The sequence below is a fragment of the Schistocerca cancellata genome, chromosome 3 (genome assembly GCF_023864275.1).
Source record: "Schistocerca cancellata isolate TAMUIC-IGC-003103 chromosome 3, iqSchCanc2.1, whole genome shotgun sequence".
NCBI lineage: Eukaryota > Metazoa > Arthropoda > Insecta > Orthoptera > Acrididae > Schistocerca > Schistocerca cancellata.
Window position 1 is genome coordinate 156,004,639 of NC_064628.1, and position 25,928 is coordinate 156,030,566.

Sequence of the window (25,928 nt, forward strand, 5' to 3'; positions counted from 1 at the left end):
TACACAGGAAAATACATTGAACTCAACTCTGCTCTCAAACAGAGAATAATTGGACCTTTGAAAGCACTATACAAAACTAACCAAATTAAATACCACTTTGACGCCCTAGATGATCGAAGAGCTGCACTTCAGTTCTTTCAAGAGATTAAGATTCCATTATATACCCACCAACTGGCAACAGATAGAGAAAGACAAGATGTTATCAAATGGATACCTGTGGAAGTTGTGGAAGAGAACTGAAGAGACTTAAATTCAGTGTCACGTCTGTGCATTAATACAAGAGACGAGATCTGCACACAAGGAAGGTCATTCCCAAAGAATCTCAAAATGACGCAGTATATGATATATGTTTCATACAAGAATAGAATTAGACAATTACAAAACAAAGGACGGCCCTGCCCAATGCAAGCGCTGTCAAGAGTTCTTTCAAAGAGCTAATTATTGTACAATACCGACTAGATGTGTCAGATCTGCAGACAACCACCATTCTGCACAAATCCTCGCAACGGAACACCTAAATATGCAAACTACAATTACCCAGGACATCCAGCTTCCTCGAGAGGATGCAAGGAGTATCAGCAAGCAATCAGATTGTACCACCATAAACAACGAAGAAGTAAGAACCACAGGAACAACATCCCGGTTCCTAACAGAAATCTTCCCACCACTACGAACATCCACTTGAAATCGCAACGACAGTTCAGTCCAGGACAGAATCCAACATGAAGAAAACTCAATGACGTTATAAGACGGAAAACGAATGGAAATTCGACAAAATCTTGCTTTGCGGAGATCTAAATGTGAAGCATATAGCATGGAATTCACGCCAAGAGAACGCAACAGAAAGGAAACTTTAAGACCTTGAAGAACGCGTCCAGTCCACTGAACCAGAAGAACAGACACTTATACCAACCATACGAATCACAGATCAGATATATTGGATACAGTAATCGTAAAAAGCGTCATCCCATACCTCATCTTAAGAACCATCAATGATTTGACATCAAATAACAATCCCATTCTCGGTCGTATTTCACGAGCAATTGATGCACCAATGCCAACAGCAAAAAAAGCCGTGGAATGGAGTAAATTACAATGGTGGGGAAATTAGAGTATTAGACCAGCAGAAAATGTCACCACAACGGAACATATTGACCAAACAATTGGGACACCGTCCTCGAAACTTAAAAGAGCAGCCAGGCAAGTTTCAGCAATAACAATTTTTCAGAATCCATCCTACGAAACACTTTTTCCTGCACTGCAAGACCTTAGAAAATTTATAAGAGCCAGGAAACAAAGGCATCGAACGCTTAACCCAGCTTACAGAAAGAAATGAAGCAGTTGTCTTGAGAAATAACTAGAAGAACCAAGGAATTGCTCTCTCACCTGTGGGAATATAGAATGTCAACTCTGCAACTACGACATCGACGTGAATGGCAACTTATCCGCACCATCTGAAAACTACGACAACCGAGAAAGGGCTCTGCTGGGCAACAGTAGACTGACGTTTTGTCCCCTGGAAAAGGCAGAATTATACGCAACAACGTTCGAAGAACAACACATTATTAATCTAAACAATTTCCAAAATCACCAAATTAAGGACAATGGAGCAGTACAATCAGCCAACATAATACGCAACGCCAGAAGCAGAGAACAGCCGGAAACACACCACATGAGCTGAAACGAATCATCAAGAACCTCAATATCAACTTAGCATCCGGACCTGAAGACATAACTAATGACTATGTCAAACATCTGCCACGAAAGCCGCTAGTATTTACAACTAGAATTAACAATAGCTGTTCAGTCAATGAATATTAAACCACTCCCAAATGGTAAACGGCAAATGTTGTGGCAATTTTCAAGCCAGACAAAGATCTCAAAGATCCAAGGAGCTATTTGCCCACAAGCCTGTTTTCAATATTTGGAAAAGTCCTTGAGAAAATATTACTGACAAGAATCATATCACCTGCTTTTTGGACAACAATTTTCATATGCCCCGAACAATTCGCGTATCAACAGCAACTTTCAGCAGTGATGCAGCCCCTCCGCATATCGGATTACCTAGCCTGTACTATGATTATTGAAGAAATTGCAAAAAGGTGGGATTTTAAGGAGATGGGACCGGGATAAACTGAAAGAACCAGAGGTTGTACAGAGTTTCAGGGAGAGCATAAGAGAACAATTGACAGGAATGGGGGAAAGAAATACAGTAGAAGAAGAATGGGTAGCTCTGAGGGATGAAGTAGTGAAGGCAGCAGAGGATCAAGTAAGTAAAAAGACGAGGGCTAGTAGAAATCCTTGGGTAACAGAAGAAATATTGAATTTAAGTGATGAAAGGAGGAAATATAAAAATGCAGTAAATGAAGCAGGCAAAAAGGAATACAAACGTCTCAAAAATGAGATCGACAGCAAGTGCAAAATGGCTAAGCAGGCATGGCTAGATGACAAATGTAAGGATGTAGAGGCTTATCTCACTAGGCGTAAGATAGATACAGCCTACAGGAAAATTAAGAGACATTTGGAGAAAAGAGAGCCATTTGTATGAATATCAAGAGCTCAGATGGAAACCCAGTTTTAAGCAAAGAAGGAAAAGCAGAAAGGTGGAAGGAGTATATAGAGGGTCTATACAAGGGCGTTGTACTTGAGGACAATATTATGGAAATGGAAGAGGATGTAGATGAAGATGAAATGGGAGATACGATACTGCGTGAAGAGTTTGACATAGCACTGAAAGACCTGAGGCGTAACTAGGCCCCGGGAGTAGACAACATTCCATTAGAACTACTGACGGCCTTGGGAGAGCCAGTCCTGACAAAATTCTACCATCTGGTGAGCAAGATGTACGAGATAATTCCAATCCCAAAGAAAGCAGGTGTGAGACAGATGTGAAAATTACCGAACTATCAGTTTAATAAGTCACAGATGTGAAAATTACCGAACTATCAGTTTAATAAGTCACAGCTGCAAAATACTAACGCGAATTATTTACAGACGAATGGAGAAACTGGTAGAAGCCGACCTCGGGGAAGATCAATTTGGATTCCATAGAAATGTTGGAACACGTGAGGCAATACTGACCTTAAGACTTATCTTAGAAGAAAGATTAAGGAAAGGCAAACCTACGTTTCTAGCATTTGTAAACTTAGAGAAAGCTTTTGACAATGTTGACTGGAATACTCTGTTCCAAATTCTAAAGGTGGTAGGGGTAAAATACAGGGAGCGAAAGTATATTTACAATTAGTACAGAAACCAGATGGTAGTTATAAGAGGTGAGGGGCATGAAAGGGAAGCAGTGGTTGGGAAGAGAGTGAGATAGGGTTGTAGCCTCTCCCCGATGTTATTCAATCTGTATATTGAACAAGCAGTAAAGGAAACAAAAGAAAAATTTCGAGTAGGTATTAAAATCCATGGAGAAGAAATAAAAACTTTGAGGTTCGCCGATGACATTGTAATTCTGTCAGAAACAGCAAAGGACTTGTTAGAGCAGTTGAACGGAATGGACAGTGTCTTGAAAGAAGGATATAAGATGAACATCAACAAAAGCAAAACGAGGATAATGGAATGTAGTCGAATTAAGTCGGGTGATGGTGAGGGAATTAGATAAGGAAATGAGACCCTTAAAGAATTAAAGGAGTTTTGCTATTTGGGGAGCAAAATAACTGATGATGGTCGAAGTAGAGAAGATATAAAATGTAGACTGCCAATGGCAAGGAAGGCGTTTCTGAAGAAGATAAATTTGTTAACATCGAGTATAGATTTAAGTGTCAGGAAGTCATTTCTGATAGAATTTGTATGGAGTGTAGCCATGTATGGAAGTGAACAGTGAACGATAAGTAGTTTGGACAGGAAGAGAATAGAAGCTTTTGGAAATGTAGTGCTACAGAAAAATGCTGAAGATTAGATGGGTAGGTCACATAACTAATGAGAAGGTATTGAATAGAATTGGGGAGAAGAGAAGTTTGTGGCACAACTTGACTAGAAGAAGGGATCGGTTGGTACGACATGTCCTGAGGCATCAAGGGATCACAAATTTAGTATTGGAGGGCAGCGTGGAGGGTAAAAATCGTAGAAGGAGTCCAAGAGATGAATAAACTAAGCAGATTCAGAAGGATGTAGGTTGCAGTAGGTACTGGGAGATGAAGGAGCTTGCACAGAATAGAGTAGCATGGAGAGCTGCATGAAACCAGTCTCAGGAGTGAAGACCACAAGAACAACGACAACTATGATTATTTTAAAGTACACAGCTGCTACATTCCTTGATGTAGAAAAAGCGTTCGATATAGTGTGGAGATATAAAGTACTCACAAAACTGAAAATTGGAAATTTGTCGTAAGTTCTGTGGGACCAAACTGCTGAGGTCATCGGTCCCTAAGCTTACACACTACTTAACCTAACTCATTCTAACTTACGCTACGGGCAACACACACACCCATGCCCGATTGAGGACTCCGGTCTCCGACGGGGCACAAAACTGAAACACTATCAAATTCATGGAAAAAGATCGGAAAAAGTAAACTGAAGGAATTCTGTAAGGCTCGACACTTTCGCCCATTCTGCTTAAGTACGAATGATCTCCCAAAACTGCGGAACGTACTACTAGCGCAGTTTGCAGATGACACAACGCTCATGTCTAGCAGCAGACAACCGAGTATTGCCGTAAAAAGACTTCAGCATCAACTGGACAGCCTTCAACTCTGGGCAGCTGATAACAGTATCACGACTAACCCCCTGAAAACAAATCTTATCCTCTTCACTCGCCACGACCAGTACGAGACAGAAAACTAAATGAGAAAAGCTAATGAAAACAATTGATGGGCTGTATCCCGTGCTTAGCAGCACTGATATGCCTATCAAGACTCAGGATCTGTCAAGTGACTATTATACCTGTGATGCTGTATGGTAGTTCCTCCTGGGCACAGCCAGTAAATCCAACCACAAAACTCTGAGAAACTCATCTGCAGAAATCAGCACGGTTTTTCGAAACAGCGGTCATGCGAGACACAGCTGGCCCTCTTTGTGCATGATATACAATAGGCTGTAAAGACCGGCTCCCAGGTTGATGCCATATTTCTCGACTTTCGGAAGGCGTTCGACTCAGTTCCGCACTGCCGCTTGCTACATTAAGTGCGCGCTTACGGTCTATTCGATGACATATGCCGTTGGATAGAAAGTTTTCTAACAGACGAGGAACAGTATGTCGTCGTGAACGGGGTGACTTCAACAGAAACAAGAGTAACTTCAGGTGTGCCCCAGGATAGCGTAATAGGTCCTATGATTTTTACGATTTACATAAACGATCTGATTGATGTATTGAGAGCGGCCTTAGACTGTTTGCCGATGATGCTGTAATCTACAGTAAAGTAGTATCACACGAAAGTTGTGAACAAATCAAAGAGGATTTGCAGAAAATAAATGCGTGGTGTAATGACTGGCAGATATCTCTCAATATTAGTAAGTGTAACCTACTTCGTATAAAAAGGCGAAAATCCCCATTAATGTACGATTACAAAATAAATGAACAGTCTTTGGAAGCGGTAACGTCCGCCAAGTATCTGGGTGCGACAATTGGAAATGATCTCAAACGGAATGATCAGATTACACAAGTAACGGGTAAGGCGAACTCTAGATTGCGGTTTATTGGTAGAATCCTGAAGCGACGCAGACCTTCAACAAAGGAAATTGCTTACAATACGTTAGTTCGTCCAGCCTTGGAGTATTGTTCGTCTGTATGGTACCCTTACCAGTTGGGTCTGACTCAAGAGATTGAGAAGGTCCAAAGAAGAGCGGCAAGATTCGTGACTGGTACATTTAGCCATCGCGAGAACGTTACAAATCTCATAGAAAGTTTGAAGTGGGACACACTTGCAGATAGACGGCACGCTAAACAGATGGGGCCTGCTCACTAAATTCCGAAATCCGATCTTCACCGACGAAGTTGAGCATACATTATTACCACCAACTTTAAAATCGCGCAATGCTCACCATTCAAAGATAAGGGACATAACATCTCGTTCTGAGGCGTTGAGACAGTCGTTTTTCCGTCGCGCGATCCGCGAGTGAAACAGAGGGGTGAGTGGGGGTGGGGAATATGACTTTGGCGCGAATTGTGCCCTCCGCCGCACACCGCTTGGTGGCTAGCGGAGTATATATGTAGATGTAGAAGTAACTACAATAATCCAAAATACATGTCTCCACCTAATACGTGAAGCCCGAAAGTGCACAACAATACAAACCATGCACAACCGACTAATCAGATCGAAGACGGAAAACTTAGTAGACAAAATCGATGCAGTGAGGCCTGATATACATTGAAGACAGCGCCACTAACCCTCGAGCAGTAAAAGAGGTTCCACAATAAATAAAGGGAATGAAGGACAAACGTATCTAAGAGCCTACTGTCCCACAAAAGTTAACACATAAAGAGAAACTTGAACCCTTATCCTTATATCCTTGGAAGTCCAACCGCCAACGGCAGCGGCACAATGTATTTTTGGCCACTACCTGCCGCTCCCCACGTCTGTACCGCTCGAAGCCATGCCCCCTACCTCTCCCCTAGGCCCCTGCCCCCTATGCTACGTCACAGGTACCCAATGAATGGCAACGACCAGTAATATGCCCTATACATGAGATGTGGAAAACAAGCAGGTGTGAGAATTACGGGGACATATTATTATGTAGCGGATGGGTCCTACAAGACCCTTGGTGCATTCTCTAAGTAAGGTTTTTACCGTATACAGGGTGTTACAAAAAGGTACGGCCAAACTTTCAGGAAACATTCCTCACACACAAAGAAAGAAAATATGTTATGTGGACATGTGTCCGGAAACGCTTACTTTCCATGTTAGAGCTCATTTTATTACTTCTCTTCAAATCACATTAATCATGGAATGGAAACACACAGCAACAGAACGTACCAGCGTGACTTCAAACACTTTGTTACAGGAAATCTTCAAAATGTCCTCCGTTAGCGAGGATAGATGCATCCACCCTTCGTCGCATGGAGTCCCTGATGCGCTGATGCAGCCCTGGAGAATGGCGTATTGTATCACAGCCGTCCACAATACGAGCACGAAGAGTCTCTACGTTTGGTACCGGGGTTGCGTAGACAAGAGCTTTCAAATGCCCCCATAAATGAAAGTCAAGAGGGTTGAGGTCAGGAGAGCGTGGAGGCCATGGAATTGGTCCGCCTCTACCAATCCATCGGTCACCGAATCTGTTGTTGAGAAGCGTACGAACACTTCGACTGAAATGTGCAGGAGCTCCATCGTGCATAAACCACATGTTGTGTCGTACTTATAAAGGCACATGTTCTAGCAGCACAGGTAGAGTATCCCGTATGAAATCATGATAACGTGCTCCATTGAGCGTAGGCGGAAGAACATGGGGCCCAATCAAGACATCCTCAACAATGCCTGCCCAAACGTTCACAGAAAATCTGTGTTGATGACGTGATTGCACAATTGCGTGCGGATTCTCGTCAGCCCACACATGCTGATTGTGAAAATTTACAATTTGATCACGTTGGAATGAAGCCTCATCCGTAAAGAGAACATTTGCACTGAAATGAGGAGTGACACATTGTTGGATGAACCATTCGCAGAAGTGTACCCATGGAGACCAATCAGCTGCTGATAGTGCCTGCACACGCTGTACATGGTACGGAAACAACTGGTTCTCCCGTAGCACTCTCCATACAGTGACGTGGTCAACGTGACCTTGTACAGCAGCAACTTATCTGAGGCTGACATTGGGGTTATCGTCAACTGCACGAAGAATTGCCTCGTCCATTGCAGGTGTCCTCGTCGTTCTAGGTCTTCCCCAGTCGCGAGTCATAGGCTGGAATGTTCCGTGCTCCCTAAGACGCCGATCAATTGCTTCGAACGTCTTCCTGTAGGGACACCTTCGTTCTGGAAATATATCTCGATACAAACGTACCGCGCCGCGGCTATTGCCCCGTGCTAATCCATACATCAAATGTATCTGTAAACAGTGCACTGACTGCAAAACTACGTTCGTGATGAACACTAACCTGTTGATGCTACGTACTGATTTGCTTGATGCTAGTACTGTAGAGCATTGAGTCGCATGTCAACACAAGCACCGATGTCAACATTACCTTCCTTCAATTGGGCCAACTGGCGGTGAATCGAGGAAGTACAGTACATACTGACGAAACTAAAATGAGCTCTAACATGGAAATTAAGCGTTTCCGGACACATGTCCACATAACATCTTTTCTTTATTTGTGTGTGAGGAATGTTTCCTGAAAGTTTGGCTGTACCTTTTTGTAACACCCTGTATAGGGGAAAACCTTGAAGAGAACCAAGCTGATTTCAAAGAAGCTTGCCAACCACGGAGCAAATACTCATACTCAGACAAGTAATTGCAGTAGTCTGATAAAAATGTTTGTTGCCTTTTAATAGATTTCAAGAAAGCCTACAATAGTGTCCACAGAAAAAGCAAGTGGAGGATAATGGAAGAAGCAGAGGTAACTCCGAAACTAATCAGGCTAACCAAAATGTGCATTGAGAAAACTAAAGATAAATTAAAGTTCAAGGAAGGGAGTCTGAAGGTTTTGCAGTGGAGACACATGTCAAACATGGAGAATGCATCTCCTTCAACCTATGATTTGATATTGGAAAAGGTCACAAAAGTAGCGTCTTCAAATTGAAGAGGTGTAAATGTAGATGATCAAGTGACAATTTAGCGTTTGAAACTTCCTGGCAGATTAAAACTGTGTGGCCGACCGAGACTCGAACTCGGGACCCTTTGCCTTTCGCGGCAAGTGCTTTAACATCTTTTTTTTTTTTTTTTCAATGTCAGGCTTACCACCTTTGCTGACATAAATTTTGTTGTACTACCGCATAAATAATGTCTACAATGTCCATATGTTGACAAATAGTGGCTGATTATAAAATTAATTAATTAAGGAAATGAATAAAACTGAAAATGCCCAAATGAAAGACATGAAGACATTGCGGATAGGACAAATACAAAAGAAACATGCTCCTGTAGCAATGAAATGAAATTCGTGTCGGGAGCGACACCTGCTCACAACCCGACGTTCGATATAGCAAGAGAGCCATCTATCGACTCGTTCTCCAGACGTTGGTGTAAGACTGGGTCGTCTTCTCGAAAGTAACTAAGGGTCCGTAAGTGTGATCGATGTCTATCTCGGCTTCTTCGTCTATCTCATCTCTCACCCGTCACATCCCATCTGGCCGGCGGGTCGGTAAATGTAAGTCGCAAGTAATTAGCGAAGTCTTGCCCATATTTCTGATGCTGTTGCAGCTTCGTGTGTCCATCCAGGAGAAAATGCCAAAAATCAATTTTGTCCTTTTCCGATTCGTTATACACGTAGCCCACCACCATTCCCCGTACCCATGTCACTGCATTGGTTTTTTGGACCGGAAAATAAGATTCTTGGGGGAAAAAAAGTGTGTCTGACGAAATTGTGTGAGGGGCGGAGCGTAACAGGAACGCCAATATCTGTTGTGCCAAGTGCCACACTGGAGCCGTCCCACTACATGCTAAACGATGTTCATCAGTGTCCACTGTTGCGCAGTCTAAACATAGTGGAGTGTCTGGCAAATGAATCGCGTGCCGCCGTTGATTCGTTGCGAACTTCCTATTTACCACCACGTACCATGTTGAGCGTACCGAAGTTGGAAGGTAAACGTTCCGTATAACGCGCCATATCTGTCGCCAGTTCTTGTCTTTGTAGTTCTTTTCCAGGGTATTCCTGGGGCACCGGCGCAGTAAGAGTTGGTATACATCTCGCGTCGTCGGTAGTCGTGTTGTTGGGAAGGAGTCTCTGACATAGCTAAGCTCCAAAAAAACAAAAAGACTTGAAATGTGACAGCTTCGGTGAGATATGTCCCACATTGACTGGGGGCAGCATTGAAGTGGGCGCTAGTACATCGGCCAACGCACCCGAGATATTGCGAAATAGACCGCGCCACTGTCGGAAAATCGTACTGATGAATAACGCCCGTGCCTTTTCATATACGTTCACTAGACCAAGTCCGCCCTCTCCAGGTGATAGACCATCTGAGCTACCGAAGCACGACTCACGCCCGGTACTCACAGCCATACTTCTGCCAGTAAGTTTGGAAGGTAGGAGACGAGGTACTGGCAGAAGTAAGGCTGTGAGTACCGGGCGTGAGTCGTGCTTCGGTAGCTCAGTTGGTAGAGCGCTTGCCCGCGAAAGGCAAAGGTCCCGAGTTCGAGTCTCGGTCGGGCACACAGTTTTAATCTGCCAGGAAGTTTCATATCAGCGCACACTCCGCTGCAGAGTAACAATCTCATTCTGGAAATTTAGCGTTTGCCGATGATACAGTCGGTATAGTGGATGAAGATGAACTGACAAGAACAGCTAAAGAGCTAATAGAGGAGACACGAAATCTGGGTCTAAGGATCATCAGGATAAAACAAGGAGTACGATTATAACAAGAAACAATGAAGAGAAATCAGTCAGAATGATCATTGGCAATAGAAGCAATAGAAGGTATGGAATTTAAGAAGATTAGGTCCTTCAGCTATCTAGGAAGTACTGCCATTGCAAACAACCACATGGAAGTGGACGTAATGAACCGGATAAAATCCGCATAAAGTTGTATATTCGCAATGGGCAAACTATTCAGTGGAAAACTACTAACAAGAACAACAAAACTCTGTACATACAAGACAACTGTGCGATCGGCATTAACTTATGAGCCAAAACATGGACACTGAGTCAGAAGATAGAAAAAATTATAATATTCGAAAAGATGATGTTAAGAAAAATCCTTGGACCTGAGTCAGAAAATGGAAGTTTTAGATGAAAGAAAACACAGAAATTCACGCGCTGTTTAATAAACGACATGTGACAGCTGTAATAAAAGCAAGGGAATTGAATTACTTGGACATGCACTAAAAAGAGAAGAAAGAATGGAGAAGGGAAGCTGCAAGGGATGAGATCCGTCGATAGACCATAACTGAGGTGGGTGGATGGCGTCACAAAAAACCTGAAGAATCTGGGAACCCCGGATGCATGGCCATCGACAGAGACAAATGGAAGAGATTGGAGAGTGGGACAATGAATCGAATTGTGGCCAACTTAGTAAGCAGTAGTAGCAGTATATCCATACTAAACTACTAGACATTAAAATTGCTACACCAAGAAGAAATGCAGATGATAAACGGGTATCCATTGGACAAATATATTATACTACAAGTGACATGTGATTACATTTTCACGCAATTTCGGTGCATAGATCCTGAGAAATCAGTACCCAGAACAACCACCTCTGGCCGTAATAACGACCTTGATACGCCTGAGCATTGAGTCAAACAGAGCTTGGATGGCTTGTACAGGTACAGCTGCTCAGGCAGCTTCAACACGATACCACAGTTCATCAAGAGTAGTGACTGGCGTATTGTGACGAGCCTGTTGCTCGGCCACCATTGACCAGAGATCTGGAGAATGTGCTGGCCAGGGCAGCAGTCGAACATTTTCTGTATCCAGAAAGGTCCGTACAGGACCTGCAACATGCTGTCGTGCATTATCCTGCTGAAATGTAGGGTTTCGCAGGGATCGAATGAAGGATAGAGCCAAGGGTCGTAACATCTCAAATGTAACGTCCACTGTTCAAAGTGCCGTCAGTGCGAACAAGAGGTGACCGAGACGTGTAACCAATGGCACCCCATACCATCACGCCGGGTGATACGCCAGTACGGCGATGACGAATACACGCCTCAAACGTGCGTTCACCGAGATGTCGCCAAACACGGATGCGACCATCGTGATGCTGTAAACAGAACCTGGATTCATCCGAAAAAATGACGTTTTGCCATTCGTGCACCCAGGTTCATCGTTGAGTATTCCATCGCAGGCACTCCTGTTATGATGCAGGGTCAAGGGTAACCGCAGCCATGGTCTCCGAGCTGATAGTCCATGCTGCTGCAAACGTCGTCGAACTGTTCGTGCAGATGGTTGTTGTCTTGCAAACGTCCCCATCTGTTGACTCCGGTATCGAGACGTGGCTGCACGATCCGTTACAGCCATGCGGATAAGATGCCTGTCATCTCGACTGCTAGTGATACGAGGCCGTTGGGATCTTCCACGGCGTTCCGTATTACCCTCCTGTCCCACCGATTCCATATTCTGCTAACAGCCATTGGATCTCGACCAATGCGAGCAGTAATGTCGCCATACGATAAACCGCAATCGCGATAGGCTGCAATTCGACCTTTATCAAAGTCGGAAACGTGATGGTACGCATTTCTCCTCCTTACACGAGGCATCACAACATTTCACCAGGCAACGCCGGTCAACTGCTGTTTGTGTATGAGAAATCAGTTGGAAACTTTCCTCATGTCAGCACGTTGTAGGAGTTGCCACCGGCGCTAACCTTGTGTGAATGCTGTGAAAAGCTAATCATTTGCATATCACAGCATCTTCTTCCTGTCGGTTAAATTTCGCGTCTGTAGCACGTCATCTTCGTGGTGTAGCAATTTTAATGGCCAATAGTGTAGTTCGTATCGTGCACTAACATTAGACTTCACAGACTGTTGAAAAATAAGCTTACACGTACAAAAATATTTGGCAATAATAACAAAAAAGCATTTCAAAAATTATCTGAATACTATTAACAAATAATATGGAAAGCACAATAATAGCTTATTAGGTATTTACTGTTGCAATAGATTAATACCACTACACTGTCAACGAACATGTATAGGGATAATGTGTGTAAGCTCTTCCACTCACAGGACTTCATGTGTTCATTGGAAGATATTTGGAACAGCAAAAAATTAAAAAAGGAGCAACAGTGACATTAGCCTCCATTAAAAGCATCATACTTTCAACCTAGGCATGTCATTTGGATCGTAAATTCTGAGAGGCAGAGAGACGCCTTTTAATAAAGTTACTGCAGTGTTCTAGCATCTAAAATTTGTCGAACACTGTATAAATCTATTTCTGAATTTGCTTCACTTTACTCTGTCTCTATGCTGTGAGGTAATTTTGTGGGTCCAAAGGTACTATTATGGATGCTTTCAAATTCATTTAGACGTTCTGTTAGATGATGGCAGTCACTACCAACTCCAGTCTTGTAGGTTTGTATATTGCACGCACTTGTTCCATACAGATATGGAAAATGGAAAGCAAATACGCTATGTTTTTATCAAATTACAGTGTGTTTCGAAAAGAAATACGTATTTCGAATGCATATATTTATTAAACTTTAAAGCATATGAATTTGAAACTTTAACACATATTTACGAACCTCTTAAATTCAGATTACAGATGTTCAATATGTCCTCCATCAGTGGCACGAACAATAACACATCGCTACACAAGTTCCTCCCATACTCAGGCAAGCATGTACTCCCTCACTGATGCTATGTAACAGCTTTACATATACATTCTGTATCTGGTTCTTCAACTCTTCCGGGTTCTGTGGGAACCCCACAGGAAGAAGTCAGAGGGTGTCAAATCCGGTGACCGTGGAGCCCAGCTGAGACATGCTAAGTCGCCAGCTCCTTGACGACCAATCCAACGGTTTGGTAGAGTTTCATTCAGATATCCACGCACTTGGTGACTCCAATGAGGGGGTGCCCCATTTGGGCAAACCTCCCACATGTTCAATGGCTGCATTTGGGTTCTGTAGGCCCCAAATTCGAACATTGTGTTTGTTTACCTGACCACTAACATGGAAAGTCGCTTCATCACTGAACACAACGAATTGTGCGAAAGTGTTACCATTGTTAATAGCATCAAGAATCTCGTTACAAAATGCCACACGTTTGCGTTTTTCATCTGGATGCAAAGGTTGTAATAGCTGTAACATGTACAGCTTCATAACCAACCGACTTCACAAAACACGCCAAATTGTTGTAGGCAGTTGTAACTCCCGACTGGCACGACGAGTTGATTTTAAAGAAATACGTTAGAAAGCAGTTTGAATTCGCGCAACACTTTCTTCAGGAACACGAGGACCACCATGACTCTTTCCTTTACATATACATCCTGTATCTAGAGACGTTCGATACCATCTGCGAATGTTCCACCCATTCGGAGTATCAATTTGGTACCTCAACCTGAAACGTCTTTGCACTGTAATCACGGATTTGAACTTCGCAAACTCGAGAACACAAAATGATATCTACTGCGGAGTAGCCATTTTAAACATATGACGGTTACCAAGCAGAACAGAAGACAACTGACATCTAGCGGCTATTAATATGAACTAGCCTATGTATTCATTTCTCCAATAACAGAGCCGAGGTGCAGCGATCGATAGTTTGGACAAAATAATACTTTGTAATACGTGTATTATTTTTGAAACACGCTGTATTTCTACACCATTATCGTACAGGCAAGTACACAGTCCACCTCAAAGCCATCTTCCGCAGCCTCACTGATATCACTGTACTGGGTGCTTTGGACCGACTGTAGAGAACAATATTTCTTGGTAACGTAGCATTGGATGTGTATCAGGTTGGATATGTTTCAGGCAAACCGGCAAGGGAAATAGAATGGTGAACCTTACATCTTAAATGACCTGTCAGCTGCTGGCTAATTGAGAAAACGAACATTTCAGAATGTTGAATCTGAGTATGTGAGAAAATTACTGCCGCTAAATAGCGCTCTCAACACAAAGCTTTTTGTGTGAAACGTTTGATTGCATTTTGAGCCGTGTCGATGATATCACCAAAAAATTCTTCTTGAACGTCACGATTTGAACACGCTTAAGGTCAGAAAACTAGAGTTTTAACTCTTACATTACTTTGTTGCAAAATTTTATTAGGAAAGTCACAAGTTTTGTTTCGGTTTACGGAGATACTTGTTAAAAATGCTGTCCGTCTTTTTGCACGTTGAGTACCCCAAAGTATTTCTGCATCTGGGATGACCGACGTTTCGCGAATTCTATCTCTCACATCATTTCACGTTGTAGGACACTGATGATACACAATGTCCTTCATGCGTCCCCAGAAGAAATAATCAAAGAGAGTTGAATCTGGCGAACGTGGTGACCAAGTTACTGGCCTTCTTCTAACAATCCACTGAAGAGGATAAATGTAATTTAAATTACTCCTGGACATCAAAGACAAATGTATGCGACACCTATCTTGGTGCATCCCCGTTAACAACCAGGGTGCTAGTGGAGCATCTGCACACAACTTTGCAAGTGCATGGTGGGGAAAATTAGAGAAACGATCACTATTTAACTGTTCATTACAAAATAAGGTCCGGTATCTTTATCGTGGATGAGCCCACAGCATGTATTTATGCACTACGAACGCTGTTTGGCTTGACAGCGTTCTTCTCACCAGTAATAAACAGTGCGGATATTTATCTCATCATCAGATCTAAAAGTAGGTTCATCAGTCGACAGTACGGTAGTCGTGAATTCCAGATTTTGGTTTACAAAACAGGTGCATAATGCGATTCTTATCTGTAAATACATACCCGATGAACATGGGTGTGATATGGATGGAAACAATTTTCATTCTATGGACGGTACTTCTGGTCACACTGTACTCCATGGTATTATTCGTGTAGAAAAATTTGTGTCGAGATTCAGTGCAGCTACTATGTCTGATTTTCTGTCGCCTCTGATACGTCTTATGATTGGTTTGTTACGATTGCCGGCCGCAGTGGTCTAGCGGTTCTGGCGCTGCAGTCCGGAACCGTGGGACTGCTACGGTCGCAGGTTCGAATCCTGCCTCGGGCATGGGTGTGTGTGATGTCCTTAGGTTAGTTAGGTTTAAGTAGTTCTAAGTTCTAGGGGACTTATGACCTAAGATGTTGAGTCCCATAGTGCTCAGAGCCATTTGAACCATTTTTTTGTTTGTTACGATTGTGGATCGGCTGCACCTTCCACCTATTGTGAATCCTGGCCACGGATCACCGAAGCAGATGTCGCGACCGGTGTGGACGTTCTTTTTTTGTTTTTCTGTCTTTTTTATTAATACATTAGAGCGTCGATTATTCGAACTAACTGGGGGACATGGGTCGTGAAACCGCATACTTTTATTTACCAATAAAATTGCTTGTATTTATGATAACATGAATCTCTTCTATTATTACAAAGGCAAGTACAGAAGTAATGTATGTCGGGCAGAATAGTAAAGAAAAATACGTGAAACATATGCATTTTCCATATACAGTTCACTCGTATGGAATTAACTCTTAAAGAAATCCTTAATTTTGGTGTGCATAAGCAGTCTGTCCGCTTACGAGCAGCTACATTACGCACCTTTTTCAGGACAGATATTTGATACTGGTTTCTTTCATCGGTAGCTTCATACCATCGCAAGGCAGTATTTAAACATGTAAATGCTTCAGAAGCACCCGATATACTTTCATCTTCATTTTATGGACCACTTGTTGATGTGGTGGCGGCGGCGTCGTCTTTATCAGTGACAAGCTTTGCAATTTCGCTATCCTACAGGATTTGGTGTGCTGGACTTGTATGGTCGTAATCCATCCATTCTTGAAGGTCTTTTTCATCATATTCATGGCAATTGAGTTCTTTTAGCATATTCAGCGTTTCGTACATATTATTCCATTCGTCATTTTCAATTAGACTTTGAGTACCTTCCGCCTTACACAAAAAATTATTCCAGGATTTCTTTTTCAGATTCCGTTGCTTTATACTACCCTACGTTGCTCCGATCACATAGGACACATCTTTAAAGTCAATATTTTTATGGTTGCTTGACAGATTTTCTTCTCTCTCCTGTTCTCTTTTTAACAATAACTTACGTAACAGTTATTTGCTGTAATACTATTTGAAACTCTCAATAACGCCGTGCTCCATGGAGGTTACGTTAGATGGAAGAAACATCACTTTTATGAACGCGTCCTTTTCGTTTAATATATCACATGATGGATGCGTCGGTGGGTTGTCAATGAGCAATAATGTGTCCTCCCTTTCAATGATCTTTAACTGATGAGCTTTTACAGAGGGCAGAAAAAGTTCTATAAACCATTCCGTGAAATTCGCAATATCCATCAAGATACTCTTCTGTGATGTGTAAACGATAGGCGTCGCAAACATGATTTTGTCACCTCAGTGTATTCCGTACTATTAAGACACTCGTACAGTCGAACCAACTTAAGGAAATCTCTGATACCCGGCAGAGCTTTTGACAGATTCCAACTGCGAAGCGCAAACAGATATACGCGAAATTAATAGTAATCTATAGAGCTTTGAAGAAGAGTTGCCATAGAGACGTTTACAAAATGGCGTTGCAGACACACGAAGGAGCTGCGTCCAGGGAACAGCAACTGTCCGGGATCATCTCACACCGAGTGTACTGTAGGAGTACATATAAGATTTTGTTTCTAATAGAAAATTGGCAAAATAAATACCCAGGCAATACCAGGTTTGTCAGCTAGTTAGATGATTACTTCCACTCTCCCTGAGAGTGACTGCATGAGGAGATCGCTGCTGTCTTCCTTGGATAATGTTTGTTTGGTATGCTGCTAATATTCGAGTTAAAAACTGGAGAAACAACGATTGCTGAGTTATACATTCTGCTCAAAATAATCGGCCTTCACCTGTCAACAGAATTAGAAAAGACTAAAGATTTAGTGATTTACGATAATGCAAATTCTCGCGTCACTAACAAGAACAGCACATAATCTACACAGTGTTAACTATGAGATTATTCTATGTCCATCACACTCACCTGGTTTGTCACCAAACAAAAAGCTCTTTTCTTCAGTTGGTTTGCATTTTAGGAAGAAATAAGGACAATGACGTGACTATCAAAATACCTTCAAGAAATTTCTTCAGGCGATGCTACATGTTTGACACTGGATCATTAACAAAACCCAAATGTGATTTTAATTGTTTACTTAAGTCTTCAAACATACAATGCATCAAACTGTAACAAAAACGAGAAATAGTTTATAAATTAGGAAACCATTGATTTTAAGTCCGTCACACAAGGTCTATATCGCTCCCGCACTCGCTGTCCAATTTGAGAACGACTCCTTTGTTGGCTGATCCAATTTTCTTCTACAGAACTGACGAGTGATGGGACGCTCTCAGCTTATCAGCGATAAAGCTAAAAAAGCAGTAGTCTTCCAGAATAAAATCATCCATTAGGGAAAATGTCGAGTGGTTACAGATGTCACACAAAACGAAAACATTAATTCATCTTGCGTCTTAATATGGCGTTGTCCTTACAATCAAGTGGCGTGTCTTTGTTTCAGAAACAGTGCAGTAAGTTTGGTTCAGATGTGGCCTCAATTTCGTCCACAGAACGTTGACAGAAGGAATTTTGTTTCTCTGAGTTGATATTTATACAGATTAAAACTGTGTACTTGCTTGCGTCCATAACTCAGATCTCTGCCGTCCTCATACTCTCCCAGTTGGAGTCCTATGTACTGACTCAGAGCTGCATAATGACACCATACTTACGTCCTTAGTTACATGGTCAGGAAAGGCTGACCAGCTACTGATGCAGATTTAAAAGTAAAATATAACGAAGAGAGGGCAGCGTGGATACTTGAATAAACATCAGATTACGAATACTGTACTTCGGGTTAAATCCGCCGGTGGTCTCAGCTCTTTTTATGGTGCTCAACAAATTTTTTGCGGCAGTGCCCTGTCTGTCCTTGGCTAGAAGTACATATAAAAATGTAGACCCTCCTCGTATAGGTCAAGTGAGTCGGGCCACAACATTCAAGAGGTTGAGGACATACCTGCAATACTAGAGTGCTTTGCACACCAGTGGTTCAAACTAATCTTCTGATTAAAATCTGCATTACGTGAGATGGGGAGTGGTTTAACCACAAGTTGGGCTACAGAGGTAAAGAGTATGGGATTTTGGAAGAGCAGTAGATTGCTCAGGGAAGTTAAATGATCATCTTTGATGGACAGCTTTGTTTGCGAAAAATCCTGTTGAGTAAATTTATAGAACTGGTATGCGAGGTGGATTATGCAGCAGCCAACAGTCTCCGTCGACATCTCGCATACGCGTACTCAGAATAATGTAAAATAAATCAGAATCTGTACAGAAACATACAGACAGTAGTGTCTACTCGGTGCAAAAGCGATTGGAGTAGGACGGGAAGTAACTAGCAATGCTGCAAGCACCACCGCCATGAACTCTACGGTATCCACCGACAAAATTTTGGAGTTTGTTCAAGTACATTTTCTGAGTATTCTGGTATCGAGGACTAGTGGTCCCCTGTGGCTCGTTACAGAGTAACCCATTCCTTAGCGCCATTTATCTTAGTATCGGTACTGCACCGAAAACATCAGCGCAACAGTGCAAATATCGACGGTATTCATTGTGTGTCTTGCTTGTAAACGAACTCGACCCGTTCTCTCACGGTATTTGCTGTTGGAAACAGTAATGCCTACTTTACCCTTCGTTCTGAAGCTTGTATTCGGTACTGCTTGCATCTGTCTCGTGTTTGTTCTTCGGCAGTGTTAACTGTACGTTGGCAGCGTCATAGACAGTTCCACTGATGAGGAGTTGACCGATGTATAACTCACTTACGAGTTCACTGAATGCATTGGAAGAGAGACACAACGACGCATTGCTGAGATGTTCCCACAGCGACGGAGATGGCATCACGGTACCTTTGCCTCTGGGGTTATTCCATTACTCTGTGTTGTAAGTTTTGGTGATGGCGTATTACTGGTTTTTTCATTGTTGTGCGGGTATTTTCACAGAAACAAAGGTAAATGGTGTAACAAACCGAATGCATCGTAACCACCTGATTACTACAGTCGTGTTCTACCAAAACTACAGGTCAGTAGCTTGGCACAGTACGTAAACGATCTAACGCCTGATTGTTATGCAACATCCCTAACGTATAGGTAATGCGGTGGAGACCTTAAATGGCCAAAACTATTAGATAAACTACCGTAGTCTATGCTTACGTACCATAGTTTGCTGTAGTCTACAGTAGTTTTACAACTCTAGTTATTACTCTGTACTGAGCCACGAAAGACTACAGGTCTCTTACACTAAAGTACTGAGAAGGTATCCTGAACGACCTCCGAACTTTTTTTGACACACGCAGATGGCAGATCACGCTATTGCACCGCTTCTGGACTTTGGGCAGATGAGCTTGCGCCAGGTGAAATCCGCCTTGCGGATTAGGAACTAGGGCAGGTTCGCCAGCCAACCTTAATGCGGTTTTGCAGGGATTTTGGGGCAGGCACCCATGCCCTGCCTCAGATACATGCTACTTAAACATTCAGAAAACATTCTGATAGTTGAACATGCAATTTATTCTAGACGCAGAAGGTGCGGCAAACAATTTCCATCCCAGGGGAGCAGTAGCGTCACGTAGGGCGCCCGGCCAATACTGTCACTGACATTGCCATAACCCATATAACAATGCCAATCCTGTAGAGAACCGGGAAAGGGGAGGAATAAGGAGGACGTGGAGAAGAAGAAGAAGAAGAAGAAGAAGAAGAAGAAGAAGAAGACCAACAACAACAAGGGCATTATCTGCTGGAGTTCTGGTACATCCATTATCGTACTAGGTCGTAGCTTGGAGTCGATCTGTAAAGCGTATTCTGAAACCTAAACTGAGTGCTGGCAGAATTTTGAGATCAGGATTCCACTTCCAGTACACCATACAGTTTTAATGGAACACAATGGTTTAAGAGGTATTCTATTGTCCCATTCCCACGACTGAATGTTGTTGTACATTCTTGTCACGACTGGGTTACTCGTGAGTCTCGGATAGCATATTGGGTGTAAAAGACAAAATCACTGGGACGGTAATAGTTGCTAGGAAGTCTGGACCACTGATGTGATTCAGTCTTCGCTGAAAGGTGGCAGGACGGATGTCTGCGGAACGAGTCCGGACGGAAGCTCCTGTGGCTTCTGTGAGTATTAGCGGTCCTGTAGTCGACGACAGAGCAGCCAGTGGAACACTGCCGCGCGGTTATCTAGGTGCCATGTAATATGGCCCCTGAGGAGGACCGTACGCGTAGAAGGACTGGTGGTGCGCGTGGGACGCGGTGGGGAAGGCGGGCGGCGGCGCCGGCGCAGAGACGGGCGGTGGAGGCGCGCCCGCAGCCAGATGAGGGTGCAGGAAGTCCGTCGCCGCTCCGTACGCGGCGGGCCCGGCTCCGCCCCCGCCCGCGCTGCCGCCGCCCCCGTGCGCTGCCCCCGCCGGCACCGGTCCGCCGCGGCCGCCCACTGCCGCCGCCTCCAGCGGTGACCCGTACATGAAGCCCGTCGCTCCGGCGGCAGGCCGAAAGCCTTGGTGCGGGTGGTGGTGCAGGTGGTGATGCTCACTGGCCTCCAACGAGTACTGCGCGTGCGCACTGCAAGCAGACAATACCGTCGCCATATTACCCTTGTGCACTCTGTAGCAAAAATATGAACGAAGGTGACACTGATGATTTATAGATAATTAAGAAAGGATTAATTTTAAAAAAATGTAAATGATTTTATGCTTGCAGACTGAAGAGACGAATGAAAATTTGTACCAAGAGCAGGATTCGAACCCATGTCTCCTTCTCACTAGCTAGATGCACTAACTACGAGGGTGAATCAAATGAAAACCTTAAATTTGTAATAACAAATCGAAATTTCGCGCCGTTATCCTGTAAGTTGGTAAGCGTGCCACAAACAGCGTGCAGAATTGCCTGTAGGTGGCAGCATAGTGCAGATGCTCACACACGTCACAGTATCAGTATGAAAATAGCCACCCCACAAAAGGAATCCGAAATGACAGAACACAATATTGCAAATACTGTAGATTCAGGTTTTGCGTCCTCACCCTTTTCTCAAATAAGTCAAGACACATTTTCTGCTTGTCAAAATGTGAATGTTGCCGGTGCAAATTCACTGCCGAAAAGCACTGAGGAACATGTTTCAGACACCAGTGCATTGTTATTACAATTAATGCAACAAATGGGACAAAAGCTTCAAAAGTTAGACACAATGGAACAACATCAGAAACAAACACAGCAACAGTTAGACACAATGGAACAAAATCAGAGACAAACACAGCAACAGTTAGACGCAATGGAACAAAATCTTCACACCACACTTGAACAAACACGTGAGGATTTAACTACTGAGTTACATAACATTGAATCGAAATGTCAAAAAGTCTGTAATGACGTAAAAACAGAAATTTGTGAGCATTTTCAACCTATTTTTTCGCGGCATGAAAATGCATTACAGAATCACGAAGCAGCCATAAAAGAACTGCAAACCATTGTTCATGAAAATCATGAGACCTTGCAAGCTAAAATGGACTTAGTTGCATCTACCGATTCGGTTTCGCAACTTGCAAAATCTCAGGAAAACTTAAAGGACACAGTAGAAAGACACACTGAGGAAATGTGTTCACTATCGGAGAAAGTAGCCGAACTTTCGGATCAGGTCACTAACTTATCTACAAAGGTAGATGATGATCTGAATGACACAAGACCTGTAGCCATCACTGACGCAGAAGAGTGCGAGCAAATTAGGAAATTCAAACAAAATCAGAATCAAATTAATACGCAACACCAAAGAGAAATCCGGGAAGTACAAGATCAGCTGACACAGGTAATACATGAATTACGTATTTCAGAGGACACTCGCGCTCCAACACGGGAAGAGGGACTTAGAAATACGGAACAGCCACAAAATAATAACACAGGGCACTTCGGTAATTATGAAAGAAATTGGCAAGGTACACCGAATTTTGAGATGGCGGAGTTTTGATAATTTGTAATACTGGATGTCAATTATGAATATTAAGGTAAATACATTGTTTGTTCTCTATTAATATCTTTCATTTGCTAACTATCCCTATCAGTAGTTAGTGCCTTCAGTAGTTTGAATCTTTTATTTAGCTGGCAGTTGGAGGTGAACCGCCAGCAGTGGTGGATGTGAGGAGAGAGATGGCGGAAGTTTTGAAATTGAACTGCTATAAGTGGCGCTCGCCGTATTGCAGTAGTTCGAGTAACGGAGATTTTTGTGAGGTAAGTTATTTGTGAAAGGTATAGTTTAATGTTACTCAGGGCCATTCTTTTGCAGGGATCTTTGATAGTCAGATTGCGTTGCGCTAAATAATATTGTGTGTCAGGTTAAGCACAGTCGTGTATAATTGTTCTAAGGGGACGTTTCACCACCCCACTTGCGACTTGCACCAGGGAAGGTGTGAAACCTATTGAAATTCATCGGCGAATGAAGGTTCAGTACGGTGATGCATGTTTATCACAGCAGCAAGTCTACGAATGGAGTTGGAAGTTCGCAAATGGCGTGACTTCAGTGGAAGATGCTCCTCGTCCAGGTCAGGCACAACGAGTTGTGACTCCACAGAACATTGCAGCAGTTGAAGCCAAAGTGAAGGAAAACCGCCGAGTGACACTGAATGACATTGCAGCATGCAGAATGAAGATGAAGAGGTACGCCACGCGGTGCATGAGTGGTTGCGCGGACTAACAAAAGAATTTTTTTCTAAAGGAAATTATGCACTTTGTAAGCTCTGGAGGACTTGCATTGAGCGTGGGGGAGATTATGTTGAAAAGAGATACTGCTTTGTACCACTTCTGCACAATAAATAATATTTAAAAAATATTTAAGGTTTTCATTTGACTCACCCTCGTACTATACCACCCTGGCAAAGTCCACAACTGCACAGAAGGGGAATTTGACTAAGGAGGGATGTGTTCTAGTGTAGCAGGAGATCCAGGTTCAAATCTCAACACTGGTACATATTTCCTTTCGTCTCTTCACTCTTCACATATACGTCATAGATTTTTGGGACTTGAAAAGGTGTCTGGAGCCATATAGTTTCATTTGGTAAATGATTTTATTTTTTAAAATGTTCCCCTTAACCTCAATACATTTTTGCATTCGACGGAACCAGTCTTAAATACAATGATGCCACCGCTCTTTCTGAGGCACTTCAGAAATTAGGTTTTTATAATGTTCTACTGCTTCATCTGGTGACAGAAAAGTGATTCTAGGCATTTTATCTTTAAATTTTGAACAGAAAAAAAATCACAAAGTGTTAGGTGTGTATGGTGGAGGGTTCATGGTGCTGACTTTTAGGCATCCAGACACTCAGTTATTAGTTTTGCTGTATGCTCTGATGCGTTGTCGTGATGGAAATTTATTTTCACAAAGTTTTTCAAAAATTTACGGTAAACAGATGTTGGTGTATCAGTTGTCGGTAACTGCAATTCTGCGAGGAGTGGCAATAAAGTAATGACACTGATTTTCTTTGCAAGATGTGCCAACCCTGCAGGCTTGCATAGGAACAATATCTTTGACCTTGGTCTATAAGCTGCTTCTAGTGCAAGCAGCACATCGATGCAACTGCTCAGTCGTGAGTTGTGCTGTAACAAGTTAGCGTGTTTGTGTCTCTCGTCACGGAAATGGAACAGCATAATAGTCCGCAATGGTATGCCATTTCTTTTTGCATTAAATTGGGTGAAAACGCGACGACAACTTACGGTAAGCTTCAGAAGGCTTTTGGAGAGGAGGTTATGTCAAGAGCTCAAGTTTTTGGTTGGCTTAAAAGTTTAGTGAAGGCAGAACGAATGTTGAAGATGAAGACCACAGTGGACGACTACGCATGCTTGTGTGCTTCTTTGATTCCAAGGGAATTTTTCATAAAGAGTGGGTGCCTCCTAGACAAACAGTTAATCAATATTACTACAAATAAATTTTAGGAATACTTCGTAAAAGAGTTCTTCGTGTCCACGGCAACATTACTGATAATTGGATTCTGCATCACGATAATGCGCCATCCCATACTGCTCTGTCAGTACAGCAATTTTTAACCTCAAAACATATTTCAGTACTACCACAGCCACCTTATTCACCATATTTCGCTCCGTGCGACTTTTTTGTATTTCCAAGAGTCAAAACGGCGGTCAAGGGACACCATTTTCAAACAACACAAGATGTCCAAAAAGCTGTGAGGAGGGTCTTGGAGGATATTACAGAAGATGGGTTCCAGAAATGTTACCACCAATGGCAGAAGCGCTGGAAGAAGGGAACTACTTTGAAGGAGATAACACTAAAATTGACTAAAACGGTAAGCAACATCTTTTTAAACGTCAGTCTCATTACTTTATTGTCGCACCTCGTATATTTTGATACTGTAGTAGCAACATGCCTCGTTAAAAATTTTAAAAAGTTGGCAGCCATCTTCTTACCAGCACTACGAATTCGTCGGACTTTTGTAGGCTTACGTTCTGTTCGAAAGACCCATTGAGCGCACGGACTTTACTTCAGGTTCTTAACAATGAATCCAAGATTCGTCACCAGTAACGATACTCCAAACCAAATTTGAAATTGCACCTTGGAATTTTTCACGGTTTTTTTGCACCAATCAGAGCATTATTTTTGATCTGGAGTCAGTTTATGTGGAATCCATCGACAAAAAAGTTTTCTCTCTCTAACTATTGACGTAAAATGTTTTGGATCTGACTCATGCTGATATCCGTTGTCGTCCCAATAGTTTCACAAGATGTCTGCCGATCTTTTTCAAGTACTCGTATTGCCAGAACAGCAGGAATATTTTCATAAGTAACAATATATTTTGGGCGTCCTTCACGAAATTCATCTCTAAAAAGTAAAATGCCGATCTCTTTGCATTCGCTTTGCATTCGCTGTGCCAGTTATAAATGGTTGGTTTGCATGGGGCTTCATTATCAAATGCATTTCTAAGACGATTTTCACCTTGTTCAGGCGTTAATGACGATTTAAAATCTTACGAAATCATAGCCCGGGATTATTCTCTAGTCAAATTCATCTTACGGTGCACACAACATCTGAAAATAAATATAATTAACAAACTGTTAGAGAAAATCGAACAGATTAGCTGGCAACGAACTTGCAAAACACTAGGAAGTAGCTGTCAATATCTAAAAAGATCATTTGCTTTTAAAAGCACGGCACTCTAAAAATTTTCAGAATTTCAGTTGTATACGAGAGTGAAT

General features: G+C 42.6%; 1 protein-coding gene and 1 non-coding gene across 2 annotated transcripts in view; one reads left to right on the forward strand and one right to left on the reverse strand.

Annotated features, from left to right (window-relative positions):
* Nucleotides 1-10,172: 10,172 nt before the first annotated feature.
* Trnas-cga (transfer RNA serine (anticodon CGA)) lies at nucleotides 10,173-10,247 on the forward strand. Its single transcript has one exon. It is a non-coding gene; the product is annotated as a tRNA-Ser (tRNA).
* A 10,667-nt stretch (nucleotides 10,248-20,914) lies between these two features.
* LOC126176174 (transcription factor SOX-9-like) overlaps nucleotides 20,915-25,928 on the reverse strand; it is a 209,841-nt gene continuing 204,827 nt past the window's right edge. The window contains exons 6-7 of the mRNA XM_049923315.1: nucleotides 21,166-21,299; nucleotides 20,915-21,078 (exon numbers count right to left, since the gene is read on the reverse strand). Of these exons, the coding sequence (XP_049779272.1) occupies nucleotides 20,915-21,078; nucleotides 21,166-21,299 (298 nt within the window). The remainder of the gene's footprint in view (nucleotides 21,079-21,165; nucleotides 21,300-25,928) is intronic.